The following is a 14,631-nucleotide window of genomic DNA, read 5'->3' as shown; positions in this document are numbered from 1 at the left end:
CTAATGTTTATTTTTGCATGCAAGCTGCTCCTAAGGGACATTATGATATAGATGAATGGTTAATGGGTTTGTTTGGTGAACTATATATGATGAGAGTGCAGAAGCTCTTCTGATGGACACATTTGATCTTTGAGCACAGGATAATCATCTATACCCAATGCATTTAATTAAACTCTCCTCCATTCAGAGGAAACAAATTAAAATAAAGCAAGGATACACCAATCCACAACTGATAAATGGAGTATTATTATTTATGCTGTCATCATAATAACTTTGGAAAATAAACAACTTAAAAAACCCCCACTCTGAAAAACACCTACTGAACAGCTACCCCCAGGCTCTGGGGACTAAGATTGCAACATTTACACACTTAAAAAACTTCATGGATGCTGCTGGATCCACTTATCTCAAAAGAATCACTCTCACATTTGTGTTCTCATGTTTGGCTTGTAATCCTTCCCTACACAGAATATAGAAAGGAGCAGAAGACTGCTACCTCAGAAGTTTACATTGTTGTGTGAGAACTATAGGAGCAGGCTCCAGGTAAGCCTGTAAAAGTCAGTATTCCTACCACAGCCTGAGACAAGTGCATTAAATGGTGGCAACATAATGGCTGTCAGAAGATTAAGCCCAAACTTGAGCCCAAACTCCATAAAGTATCACTGGTTTGATGTTTTCTTTCCCTGAGTAATTTCAGAGGAGTTAGTGAGATCTGATCTAAATCAGCTCTGTTAAAACACAGTATTGCTTATATTTTAAGAAGTACAAAGGATAAAACCAACAAGCAGCACAAGCAGGTTATCATTTTTGTGTGAGCACTCTGTCTCCCCTGCCTAGGTCTCATACATGCCCAGAACCTGGCCTGATAAACACGCATATACTCTGAAGGCTGACTTGCTGTAGGACTGTGACAGAACATTTTGGAGAGGACTGTAGAGTTAGGCCTCTGGTCTAAAGTCTGACAAGCTGCTTTTATACCTTCTCCAGTGTTGAAGGTCCCTAAGGGCCTTCTTGAATAGGAAGGTGTTTTCTTCATTGATTAAAATAATGTGACTTATTATTTTTGGGTGGGGTGGTTTTGTGTTTTTTCTGTTTGTGGTTTTTTGGGGGGTTTTGTTTTGTTTTTAATCCCAGATGAAACAGCTGTCCTGAAGCAGGAAATACAAAGAAGATAAGCTAGTTCTGCTTTTGTCATGAGACAAATTTGCTAAGATCAGCCTCAACCATGCTGTCAAAATTACTACCCCTTTACAGAAGGAACTGGCATACCCTGTCTTCCATGTGTTTTACAGGAGGGTAGCCCATGCACAGCAGCTGCCCCAAGCTCCAAACATAGGTTTTTTTAGCAGCCAAGCTGATCCCTTGGTGTTCCTCACCAATACCAAATCTCCAGGCAGCAGCCATGGAGCCTTTTTGTAGGGAGCTGACATGATTAACCCAATTGTAATTGCAGATGGCTGTTTGGTCAGCCTTCAATGCCTACGGATCAACGAGCTATCTAATTAGAAATCCTGAGATATATTTATAAAACTATACCCACTGCTATTAAATTTACATGTCTCAAAGGAGATATATTTGAATTTCTGTAATGAGATTCTCAGCATGTTTGCTTTAAAGTATTTCCCACACTCAGATGTTAGACAGTGTGTTTACAGGAGGGTCCCAAAAAGATACTTTTAATTACTTAAAAAAACAGTGAAAATATTAAGTTTAAAGTCAAAACCTAGAGGCACTTTTTAACTTGTGTGTAGGTGCAAAGACTCTGCCTGCAAGCATTCTTGATGTTGGACCCAGAGTTTAGAAACAAACTGTACTTTTGTTTCCTAATTAGGAAATACTTTGTAGTTTTAGCAATTGAAGGAATCTTTAGATTTTACTGTGGTGACCAGTGACAGGACCCAAGGAAATGGCCTGAAGTTGTGGCAGGGGGTGTTTAGGTTGGATATTAGAAAAAGGTTTCTCACGCAGAGGGTGACTGAGCACTGGAACAGGCTCCCCTGGGAAGTGGTCACAGCACCAAGGCTGGCAGATCCATTTTGGCAATGCTGAGGCACATGGTGATTCTTGGGGCTGTCCTGTGCAGGGCTAAGAGCTGATTCAGTAATCCCTGTGGATCCCTCCCAAAATCAGCTTATTCTGTGATTCTGTGATAAACGAACTTTGCTTTTCTTGCAAACTCCAATAAACTTACAAAAACATCTGGAGCTCTACTTGGCTGGACTGCATTGCCCTTGCAGCTTTTTCTCTCCTCCCTTGGTTACCAGCAAGGAACAAGTCAAAAAATATAGTCCAGCACTGACTCTTCTATTCTTCAGGTCATATTTTTTAAAAAAAATTATTACATGTTTAAGTCTTACCAAATATTATAGGAGCTATTGCTGGGTTGTATCTTAAGCAACGCCATCAGTTTATAGATTAAATTGCACTTTGGTGCAAAATTCCTTCTTGTATTTTATAGACAGCAAAATAATTAAATGAATTTACTATTTTTCCTAGAATAAATCATCATATATGGAGTTGATTAAAGATTTAATAGAGATATTCCTTCCACTAGGGACTAGTTCTCCTTTTTCTACATTGTATACAAAAATGATTCCCACTCTGGTCAAAGGGACTGCTCACAAGGGTAAAGTGTGCCTTGCTTGATTTCATCCTTGTTCATTAATGCCTATAAAAACTCCATTAGACTACTTACAGAAAAAACACACAGAAAAAGAACACCAATAATCTTACTAATATTGCACACAAACTAATAAAACTCTCTGGCACTGCTAGAGCCCTCTGGATCATCATCTCAGCCTTATTATCTCTAAGTGCAGTGCCAAACCTACAGCAGCGGAGATTTGTTTTGTAAATAACTAATCGTATAAATATAGCAGTTTTTCTTTTCCTGCTGGATAAATTACCAATGAACACATTGTAATTTTTACTATATATTAAAAATATGCACAAAAATGCCACAGATTAATTACTTCAATTCACTGCACTCATAGCTATATTATCTTAGTCCCTTCTGTAGTTTATTTTCCTGATGAACTCAACAGGAAGAATCTTTATGCCACTGCTTAATGAGCGCCTGCCCAGATAAATAGGTGAATTACAGAATCACAGAATGGCTTGGGTTGGAAGGAACCTTAAAGATCATCTAGTTCCCAAACCCCCAGCCACGGACAGGGACACATTCCACAAGACAGGTTACTTTAAGTTCCATCCAGCCTGGCCTTGTACACTCCCAGGCATGTGGCATGCACAACTCTGGGGTACTTGTTCCAGTGCCTCACCACCTCACAGTAATAATTGCTTCTTAATAGCTGCATTGGCCAGACCTCCCCTTGTGAGTACTGTCAAGAGTTCTTCCTCTTTCACTTTTAATTACTTTCTTTTTCCTAGTCTGTACCCAGCGCTTGACATGTTTTGCCTTCACTTCTATTTCCTTACTTTTTTCATTACTTCAACACTTCTTATTTAGTTGAGAACCTTCAGTGAAGACCCTGGTTTGTGCTACATGAATCTCTCCACTGATTTAAGCTCAAGCCTGATGCTTATCTCAGGCTTTCTTGAACGACAGTAACAGACCACAGCTTCTCCACAGGCTGTCTGGTCATGGCTCTTAACTCCTTCACTGTGTTAGCACACTCTTGGATCACTAATATCAGTTGCCAGCATCTTTAGCAGGATTGCTACACCACCAATATTTTATAATCATACATATTTTATATTCTCATACTTTCCAACCTGATCTGCAACCCAGATGACATTTTTTATTTACTATTCCTCTCAGAAAGGAAGGAAAGAATCCACAATATTTCACCCACTGACAAGTCACAAATAGCATCCCCTTCTCCTGACACAAGTCCATTAGTATCACCACCATATAGGAGGTGCAGGGTATCTCAATACAAGCACCTCCTGCTCCCACTCTTCCTAGACAATGAAGACTCCTTATCTGACTGTAATTTCCCAAAATAGTGATGGCCGAGGGAAAGGTCACAGGTCTCTGCTGCAGCCATGGAAAAAAGAAGAGTTGTCAATCAGAAATGAATGCTCTGAAGAAACCTTCCTGTGTCATTTTAGGACTAACTGGCAGCCTATAAGAAAGATGGGGATAGGGCCTTTAGGGACAGGACAAGGGGCGATGGTTTTAGGCTAAAAGAGAGTAGACTCAAGTCTACTTATAAGGAACAAGTTTTTAACAATGAGGTTGCTGACACACTGGAACAGATTGCCCAGAGAGGTGGTTGATGCCCCATCCCTGGGAACATTAAAGGCCAGGCTGGATGGGGCCCTGGGCAACCTGATCTAGTTGAAGATGGGGCTCATGACAGCAGGGTTGGACTCAATGAGCTTTAAAGGTCCTTCCAACCCAAACCATTCTGTGATTCTGTGACCAATCTCCACCCATGCTGGAAGCCTGCAGGACAGCCACACACCATGGGCACTAAAGCTTTCCAGGCATTTAGCCTGCTGCACCAGCAGGTCTCAAACAGCACTGAACACAAAAGAGGTAGTAGCTGTTTTCTACAGCAGAACACTGCTGCACAGCTCATTCTGATGACTGTAATGTAAGCAGCCTCCTATGCAAATATTTAATGTTCCGTGATAAATCATATCTAAAAAATGCTGGAGAACCTGACTAACCAGATTAATGGGGCCAGATGAAATCCAGATACAAAAAACCGAAAGGAAGGGAAACAGTAAAAGCAAAGCAAAATCTTCTGTTGGTGCCAGTTCTTACATGACTTTAACTTTCAGTTGTGTCTAAATAATGTTGATAAATAGTGGTTTAGTTGGAAATTATTTAATGTAAAAACTAAATGGAAGGGCCTTTACACATTCTGAAACTAGGCTGCTGTTTCTACCACGAGTCATAGAAACAATTAAAAGAATGTTTATGGTCCAGCAGACTTGTAATTACACTTCTGAAAGTTTAGTTTGCAGTTTAGTATATTTTATTAATTTTCCAATTTGAATCTGGCATTCATTAAGGATGCTTCAGGAGCCCACTTCCCAAGTCCATGCAGGGAACCATGCCTATTGCTGTTATACAACACTTGAGAATGGGGTAGGTAAGAAGAGAGTAATTCCACTTAATTAAGCAAAAGTATATTTCAGATATCTGTATATTGCCTTGGGATACAATCAAGACACTTCTTCTGTCACAAAGCCTTCAGAGAGATGTGGGATGCCTGAGTAAATTGTGAGGGATGGAAAAGACAAAAGATCTATGCCCAGACACTTGCATTCTTAGACTGACAATCAAACACAATCTATTGTTTGGTGACAGTGTGCATGACTGCCAGTTTTCATTTATCACAGACAGCAGCAATAAGAAGATAAAGTGTACAGTGTCTTTCTCTGCAGCTTTGCATTCCCACCACCCTTACACTGAGACTCCCCAGTGAAAGGTAAGGCCAGAATGCCAAGGAGACTTGGGCTGCTGCTGTGGGCAGGTTGCGGGTGGGAATAATTCTTGTAGCCAAACCAGTTTGTGTGCTTCACATTTGTGACATTACAGCCTCCAGTTTTCATTTCAGCTTCCAGATCCATCAAAATGGAACCTGAACACCAGATGGGAGCAATGTCCGAGCAGTCTCTCCTCAGGGCTAGTGCAGCAGATGAACACACTCTCTTCAGAGCTAAGACTGTTCCACCTACACTCACACTAAGCCTGAGTTTGAATTGAAAAACAGAATAATTTTTGTATTTAATATTAAAAAAAAAATCAGTTAAATAATATATATTTTGTACACCAACATTTCAGACTGTTAGATAGGACTATGCCAAAGACATGCACCATAGGACTAGTGACAGTCCACTAAAAACAATCTGATTTTTTCTATATAGCAGGATACAGAGCTCAGCACTTGGATAATATTTCTCCCCTCACTTTTTTTTCTTCAGTACAAGAGGAGCACATAAACCAACCCATGGCACCTACTTCAGAGCTGTCCTCCTTGACATTCACACTCTGTTAAATAAATTATCTTGTTAAACACGCAACTTCAGCAGTTCCATATGCTTAAGGCCTGAAGCACCTTTTCTAAAGGTTTTCTCATGTCAAGCACACAATATTTAGTTCTATTATTTGTGCATTACATAAAAAGCACATCAGTTATACCAGTTAATCCCAAACGTAGGCTAATGCTAACTTATTTGACTTCTTTTGGGGATACAAGACTATTTAATTTATACCATGTAAAACAAAAGTTCCCATGTGTTTGGTTCTTTTTTTTTTAATCACAGGAAAACACCCACCCATTTTAGTATGAGATTTCCCATGGGGTTTGCCACATGTCTAGTGGCAAACTAGACCTTAAGTACACAGTATGCCACCCACCCATCATTTCCAAGGAATTGGCAGGTATGAGAAAATAGCAGGATGAGGTGATTTAAATGATAACTTTATTGAATTACATAAATGACAACAACTTTATGGACAACAGAAAGCTGGGAGGAGTGGCTGACACCCCAGAGGTCTGTGCAGCCCTGCAGAAGGACCTCAACAGGTTGGAGAGCTGGGCAGAGAGGAACTGCCTGAAATTCAGCAGAAGCAAATTCAGGATCCTGCACTTGGGAAAAAATAACCCTCTGCACCAGGACAGGTTGAGGGCTAAGCTGCTGGGAAGCAACTCTCTGGAGAAGGACCTGGGGATCCTGTTGGACAACAAGCTGTCCATGAGCCAGCAGTGCCCTTGTGGCCAGGAAGGCCAATGGGATCCTGGGCTGCATTAGGAAGAGCATTGCCAGCAGGGCCAGGGAGGTGATCCTGCCCCTCCACTCAGCCCTGGTGAGGCACATCTGGAGTGCTGTGTCCAATTCTGGGCTCCTCAGGGCAAGAGAGACATGGAACTCCTGGAGTGGCTCCCACAGAGGGTGACAAAGATGACCAGAGGAATGGAACATCTGTCTTATGGGGAAGGGCTGAGGGAGCTGTGCCTGTTCAGTCTTGAGAAGAGATGACTGAGGGGTGACCTCAACAATGTCCTCAGTATCTGAAGGGAAGGTGTCAAGAGGATGGAGCTGGGCTCTGCTTGGTGGTTTCAAGCAATAGGACAAGAGGAAATGGGCAGAAACTGATGCACAGGAAGTGCACCTGAATATTCATTCCACCTGAATATGAGGAAGAACTTTACTGTTCAGGTGACCATGCTCTGGAACAGATTGTTCAGAGACGTGGTGGTTAGTCTCCCTCCCTGGAGATATTCAGGGAGGTTGGATCAATGATCCACCATAGTCTTTTCCAATCTTACACATTCTATGATTTTGAGAAATTTCCAGACATACAGTAACAGATCTTATCAGTAATTCTTCTCTAATTCCTCTTGAAAGGTCCTTTTGTGTGGAAACACAACATCTGTTACGGCATGTGTATATCTTACCTTCCACGTCTCTGGTCTCTTCAAATTCAAGTTCTCTATCTGCACTTTCATATACTGCATAAAGCTCAAATTAACTGATATTAGCACAGGTTTTTGTGAGCTTTTGGTTGCGTTACTTTTAGTAACTGTAACATTATAGAACTCCTGGAGTTCTGTAGCATGTAACAAAACTCTGGCTTTTCCCTACATATTCAATTTAATGAGTTTTCTTTTTTACAAATGTAATGCTTGAAAAGTCGTTTAAAAAAACCCTGAAGTTATTGAGCATAAAAGTGTAGAGCATTTTTCCTCTTAAAGTAAGAGGCTTGCATACATAGACAAAAAATTTCAGGGAATGACTTGTGATAAACACTCACTGTAAAATTTATTACTTAATAACCAAAAAGAGAAACAAAACTATTACTACTAAAGGTGTGCAATTTGCACAAGCTAATACAGTGGCAGATTAAGTCCTCCTGCAGTTTGCAGACTTACCTGTAAAATACAGTCATATGCTCAGTACAGCTAAATTTAAAATACAGGAAGAAAGAATACTTTCAAAGCACAGGAAGTTTTTCATGGGCAACTTTTAATTCAGGTATGGTAAAAAACCCTTTTTAAATAGATTAAAATTTGGTATATGTATGAAGGTTGTATAAGTTTCCTAAATTCCTGCCTGATTCTCTGATCTCCTACAGAATTTATGAATTATAAATAGCTGCAAACTGGTAATTATATTAATTATATTGAAATCAAATATTTATATTCTTACCATTTGGGTTTTAGGATTTCTGTAGAAAAAAATCATTAAATCAGCACTAAACAGTGACTGGTACCAGCAGTGTACTTTCAAATGGAACCACACTTGGTGACAAAGTTGATGTCATTGTGTGGCTAGGATTGTATACTCATCTGTGGCCTGGATTCTGAGAAAGTGAAGAGGCAGAAATTCAGGAGATTAAAATACTGAAGTACAAAGGGACAAAAAAATGTAGGTAAACCATCAGTGTAGAGATATAAGAGAAAGTGTAACCAGTGTAACAGGCCACTGTATCCTGGACCTATGCAAGTCCCAGCTCACCAGGTGGAGTCTCTCGCTCCCCCAGCAGTAACTCAGAATAAATGAGACCATGTGTCTGCCCTCCTGCTTGTGTCTGCAGGAATGTACACACAGGAGATGTACATGCACAAGAACAGTGTCGCAAACAGAATGCAGTGAGCAGAAATTCTTGATTCTCAGCTCCTCGGACAGCTTATTGCCATCTTCAGGAGAATGAAGGGCTACAATGTGCTCCAATAATTTTTAAGTTGATTGCAAGTATGAGAAGCAAAAGAGAAGAAAAATAGGTGTGAAAAGACACCACTGGGGCAGTTCTACTCAATACTGTAGGTAGACTGAAAAAGAATAAAATGTCCTTTCAGAAACAGAACTAATTTTTTTAAAAGAATCTGCTTATAAAGTCTTGCGTGTTAAAAATTTATTAGATCTGGCCCCCTTGAAATTTTCCAAAGGTGGGGCTTATACTCAATAAATTACAGCACAAAGCCATACTTCCCCCTCAAAAAAATTAAGTGTTCAGGCTTTCCATTGCTTTTAGAAGACTTCTGTAGAGAACTGTCTATTTCACAGCATCACAAAGGCAAACTGGAGTAATTTGGAGGACACTGTTGGCATGGTATATGTTCATACTGGAGTATAGTACATGATATCAATAATATTTGTAGGGTCATGCAAGAAACATCAAGTTATTGAAGCCATTGAAAAGGAAAAAATAAAAGCTCTGGGCAGGCACCATGACTAAATGCAGTATATACCATGAGGAAACAAGCAGAAAACCTAACAGACAGCAAAAGTAAGGAGGTGAAAAATATGCCTACTCTACACCAGTTGGATTACAACATCACCACTCAGGGCAGCCTTCCAGTCATACGGTGGGCTGAACAAAACTGGTTGTGTCAGGCTGTGACTCCACAATCAGTGTTGCTTGAATAAACCAGTACTTTTGTACATTTTTATTGTAGTTACTAAAAATATGTCCTGAACAACAGCATGAAAGCCTTTTTAGAAAGAAGAGCTGGAATTCTCCCTGAATCCACCCTTTTCTCAGCCATCTATAAAGCATGGTCTGGTCATTATTGCAGCAGTGTCAAAAGATGGCAAGATGTAGACTCAAGGCTCAAGGAGCAGCTAGGACTTAAATTTGAGTAAAACCAAGACCACAAAGAGTAAGCAAGTTGCTAACATATCCCCATGAAGACAACATCATTTCTTGTCAGCTGGATAGTCAGTGTGCATGCCTCTGAATATTGTCTGCAATAAACTGCAATTAACTAAAAAATAAGTTAATTTTTCTGGAAACTAGTAAATATTTAATTTACTCAAATATCCTGTAAATCCCCAAACACAAGCAAACCAATTTGGATATAGTGTCAGGTTTGCATCAGGGAAAGAATAAATTTATGATTTATGGAAAAAAAGAAGATGCTACTGATGTAACAATCCTCTTGAAAGGATTAAAAAAAAAAAAAAAAGAAAAGTTGCCCATCTTGTTCAAGCATTGGAAAGAAAAAGTCTAAACTTGCCAAAAAGTCTAACCTTAGGACAAGACTTTCTTCCCTAAGCACAGCTCTGACCCAAACAATTAGTTTCAAAGCCCTGTACAACAGGAAGAGCAGCTCTGGTACCTCCCTGTGGACTGGGACTTGAGTACTGTTCTTTCTCTGGATGCCTGCCTAATGCTTCTGACATGAGTGGTTTGCTAGTCATCAGCATGGATAACCAAAACCGACTGTATGCCAAAATGAGACAGATCTTCCTCTCTGTGCCATGACTACAAACTTTGATATTCCAAAATAACGCTTTTCTGATGACCTATAAAGACCTCAGACTAATCTTGAATAGAACTGGAAAGAGTTCAGAAACCCTGCTAACTTCCTGAATCAGGGATGGTGTCCGTGGGAAAGATGCAGATGCAAGTGGTACAATAAAACTGGAGGTAAATTGATGATTTACATGTTTGTCAGACTAATAAAACAGTTCTCCTGTAATTATACCTAATATAAAAACCTTAAGACAGTTACACATGCATTTTGCAAGGCAGAGTAGCAAACGTGACAAAGCCAGGTGCTGCGTAACAGGCTTTGCGTAACAACTCATGAAATCATTACTGCACAATTTTTAGGCATTTTTGCCTAAACATAGAATGAGTGGTTCCAAACTGTTGTATACAGTATATGAAGCTCACGATTTGCTGGCTCTGAGAGCTGAACTATCCCCAAGCTGGATAAAGAGTTACAAGCAGGAAAAAATTCAGTTGTTCTCGGGGGTGAAGAATGGAAAAGACAGCTGTTAATACACTGCAGTGCTGATCCACCCTTTAAATTCAGGGAGTGGAGTCAAACAATACCTTTGCCTCACTTCATATGGAAAACTGAATTTGTCTTTGGACTGTTACTGTAAGTCAAGGGATACTCCCATCTGAAACAAAGGCTAATAATGTTGGAGGAAAGACATTCCTGATTTCCACAGACATTGGGTGAGGCTCAAACTTTATACACTTCTGGAGTGAGCTAACTGAATAAATGTGGCAGGCTGTATTTACCATTATTAAGGATCAGTGTTCAGAGGCAATGAGAGTATCAGAGAGAGTTCATGTCACTAAATTCTTTTACAAATGCAGAAATTCAGACCAAATATTTAAAAAATCATCAAAAATACATGTCTTTCAGTGAAAACATTCACTACCTTTTGAACAATAATGAGCAGAAACCCTCTTAATTTGCTAAAATTTATATAGAGAGATCCAGATTCTACTTGCTTATCTGACTTTTGTCGGCATTCCTTATTTGTTAGGTTTATTTTAACAAGTTAACTAGAAATAAAAGGCTTTATAATATCTTGGCTACTGCAGCTGAAAAACAGCTTCTGAACCGAAGCAAATCTGTGTCTCTTCAGTGAAATGAACAGGCCCCTTCAGTCTGAACCAGCTGAGAAACAACCCCTTTCAGGCTGTTTTCTGGAAATACTTTAATAGAATTCATTCCCACAGTAAATACAATGTCATTGTCCTGGGCTACTGGCATTGGAACAAAACTAGCATACATTTTGAATTTAAAACTCTGTCCATTTTAATGTCTGCTTTTCCAACAGACACTCCCAGCAAAATCACTATCTTTCGTTGCTTTGCCTCTTTTCCCCTTCCTTAGTTTTGTTGGTTTATTTGTTCTGGGGGGAGAGAGTGGTGCCACTGAAGGAGAGATTTAGATTACATACTAGAAAACTATTTCCTGTGTGGATGGTGAGGCACTGGAAAAGGCTGCCCAGAGAATTGGGGGGAGCCTCATCTCTGATCATGTCTAAGGCCAGCTAGGATGGAGCTATGTGCTACCTGGTCTGCTGGAAGGTGTCCCTGCCCATGGCAGGTGTGCAGGAACTGGATGATCTTCAAGGTCTCTCCATCCCAAGCAGTTCTGTGATTTCCCTTCTCTTTAGCTCGGTGTCAAGCTAAGGCACTCCAGTCAAGCAGCGCGGAGAGAAGAGGGATGCTGCGAGCCCGGGGCGTGCGGAGCCGACGGCACGTTTGCATTCGCCTAAGGACCAAGGCACCGGGGCACGGGCTGTGCCTGTGCTGGGAGACCTCTGCGACACCAAAGGTCTCCGGCATGGCGCTCACTGCGAAGCGCTACTTCTGCCCCCGCTCACGCCTTTCCCTCCCGCCAGAGGGGCAGGACCGGGCAAAGTTTTCGGTGCTTCTCGCCCACTGAGCCTTGCCCACGCTACGGAAGCAGGACCATCGCCACGGCGCTCCGTTAGGCAACCACACCTGGCACATAGCCTCCTGCACGGACACAGACATCCCGTATTTTCCGCGGAAACCCTCAGTAGTGTCAGCGGAAGGAGGCCAGCGGCGGCGCGGGCTCCCCGTGAGCCGGCTTCTCCCCGTGTGCCGGCGGCTCCCCGTGTGCCGGCTTCTCCCCGTGTGCCGGCGGCTCCCCGTGTGCCGGGGGCTCCCCGTGTGCCGGGGGCTCCCCGTGTGCCGGCTTCTCCCCGTGTGCCGGCGGCTCCCCGTGTGCCGGCTTCTCCCCGTGTGCCAGGGGCTCCCCGTGTGCCGGCGGCTCCCCGTGTGCCGGGGGCTCCCCGTGTGCCGGCTTCTCCCCGTGTGCCGGGGGCTCCCCGTGTGCCGGCTTCTCCCCGTGTGCCGGCGGCTCCCGGTCCCGGCCGGCCCCAGCCCGGGCGCGGCGCCGCCAGGTGCGCTCCCCGCCCGCCGCACCGGCCCCGCCGGGGACTTCCCCAGGCTGTGCCCCCGCCGAGCCACAGCGGCCCGGGGATGAGCCCGCTGGCCAGCGAGGACCCTCCCCGCGCCAGCCTCCTACTCACCAATCTCCCCATCATCATTATCATCATCTTCCTCCTCCTCCTCCTCCTCCTCCTCTCCCTCCAGATCCAGCAGCACATCTTGGTTGTCCACATTCATCCTGCCGAAGTTGCGGCGCCCCGCGCCCGCTCCCTCACGGCCGGGGAGGGAGCCGGGCCCGAGCCCCGCCAGCCCCGGGGCGGAGCGGCGGCGGGGGCGGCCACCGGCACCTTCCCGGCGGGAGGAGCCGCCCCCGCCCCGCCGGGCACGGCCCGGCCCCGAGCCCGCCCCAGCCGCTGCTCCGCGGCCAGCGGGAGCGCCGGGAGCCTTCAAAGCCCTGGATCTTTCAGAAATGTGTCAAAGTACGCACCCGAGCGTCGAAGGACTCGCCGCTGCTAAATACTGATGAAGATGTGAAGGCTACACACGCAAAAAGCGCCAAAGCAACAAGTAATGGAAGAGTTATTTGGAAAAGGTAATGGAAATTGAAGGGGGAATGCTCAAGGACTGAATAAAAAGCCTATCTCTAGAGCCCTAGTAATGTATTTAGCTCGTTGTTGACTATTTCACAGGGGAAAAGGTTGTCCTTATCTCCATCTTCTCCTCCAGACACAGCCTAGGAGAATTTTGCGACACAGAATGCAGAATTGTCACTATGCAGGAATGCTGCGGGGGCAGAAGTACTTATAAAAAGGGATTTTAGTGCTCAGCAATACACTCATCTACTCACTTGTGTTGGTTCCAGGGGCAAGCAAAGGGTTCCTAAAACTGCAAGACATCTGGAGGAGTACCCAGACAGGAACTGGACAGAGGTGGTATAGTGAGAAGAAATGAAAATAAGACTGTAAAAATGGATTGAAGAAATGGAGGAGCAATATTTGGGAAAAGAGAAGACAAGATGCACAAGATACCATTTGAGGGTTTTTTTCCCTGCAGAAAGCAGGAAAAACCCTACAAGCAATCTATTTTTTCTCTTCAGTCTATTGTTGACACCGAAATGACTCACAGGACCCAGGATGTTTAAAGTGTACATACAAGAAACTGGCTGAAAAGTCATATGTCAGATAAGCTTGTTGCTTGTTGATACAGTTATCTGCTGTCATTCAGCTGTGGGTTAGAGTTACAGCAGGGCCTGGTATTAGAGGTAGTCTAAGTGCAAGAACTTTCAGCAAAAAAAAAAAGAGTTAAGAAATTTAATTGCAGAGTTTTGAAATGGCTCTGCTTGGCAAAGACCTTCTCTCATAGGCTGCTTAAAAACAGAAACTGTCTGCAAAGGCATGAGCGAAACCATAAGATTAGAAGCTACTGCTCTTGCCCTGTTGATAATGCCTCGCTGGTATTATCATTATCTGCGCCATCTGACACTGTGCATTTTTCTCACTCAGATTAGGAAAGACTCACAGAACTGAACCAGAGAAGGAGAGCAATATGATGGGAGGATAGCCAGTGGCGGGTAATGATGCATAGCAAGATTTGTTCTTTTGCGTCCTAAGTTAGAAACCTGGTGTGCTGCCCTGTGACACATCCAATCTGCCTCTGACCATCGAAGAATGTGCCTTACTCACTGCTGTGACTGCCTGTCAGGTCTCACACTCTGTGAGGTTATGGGGAGAGAGTGAGTTACATTGCTCCTAGCCAGGAGATTTCACTCCAAGATGACTCATTTGCAGACACATCACGGTTTTGAAGTGCCTGGCACACAGTTGCAGTTACATCTTTATATACCTGTATTGTGTAATCTTCAGCTGCCCCCTTTTCTTGCAGGTCCTCCCGAAAATGTGGTCCTGGCTGGTGAGATCTTGTTTCACAAATGATGGGAAGAGGGCAGGGATTGTTACAGACAAGGCACAGCTTGGTTTAGGATGGTGACATGAGTGTTGTGCACTCTGATACTCCACAGGGACATTATTGTTACCTTG

The 14,631-nt window shown here is 43.1% G+C and overlaps 1 protein-coding gene across 1 annotated transcript in view; it reads right to left on the bottom strand.

The window, feature by feature from the left end:
- The window catches only part of ANO6 (anoctamin 6), a 66,314-nt gene extending 53,408 nt beyond the window's left edge, over positions 1-12,906 (bottom strand). Inside the window, 1 exon segment of the mRNA XM_066319066.1 lies at positions 12,736-12,906. Coding sequence (XP_066175163.1) covers positions 12,736-12,832 — 97 coding nt within the window. The 5' untranslated portion in view covers positions 12,833-12,906.
- Positions 12,907-14,631: the final 1,725 nt, after the last annotated feature.

Source organism: Sylvia atricapilla, chromosome 5, assembly GCF_009819655.1.
Source record: "Sylvia atricapilla isolate bSylAtr1 chromosome 5, bSylAtr1.pri, whole genome shotgun sequence".
NCBI lineage: Eukaryota > Metazoa > Chordata > Aves > Passeriformes > Sylviidae > Sylvia > Sylvia atricapilla.
Note: the sequence above shows the minus strand (reverse complement) of the source record. Positions and strands in the feature narration are given on the sequence as shown.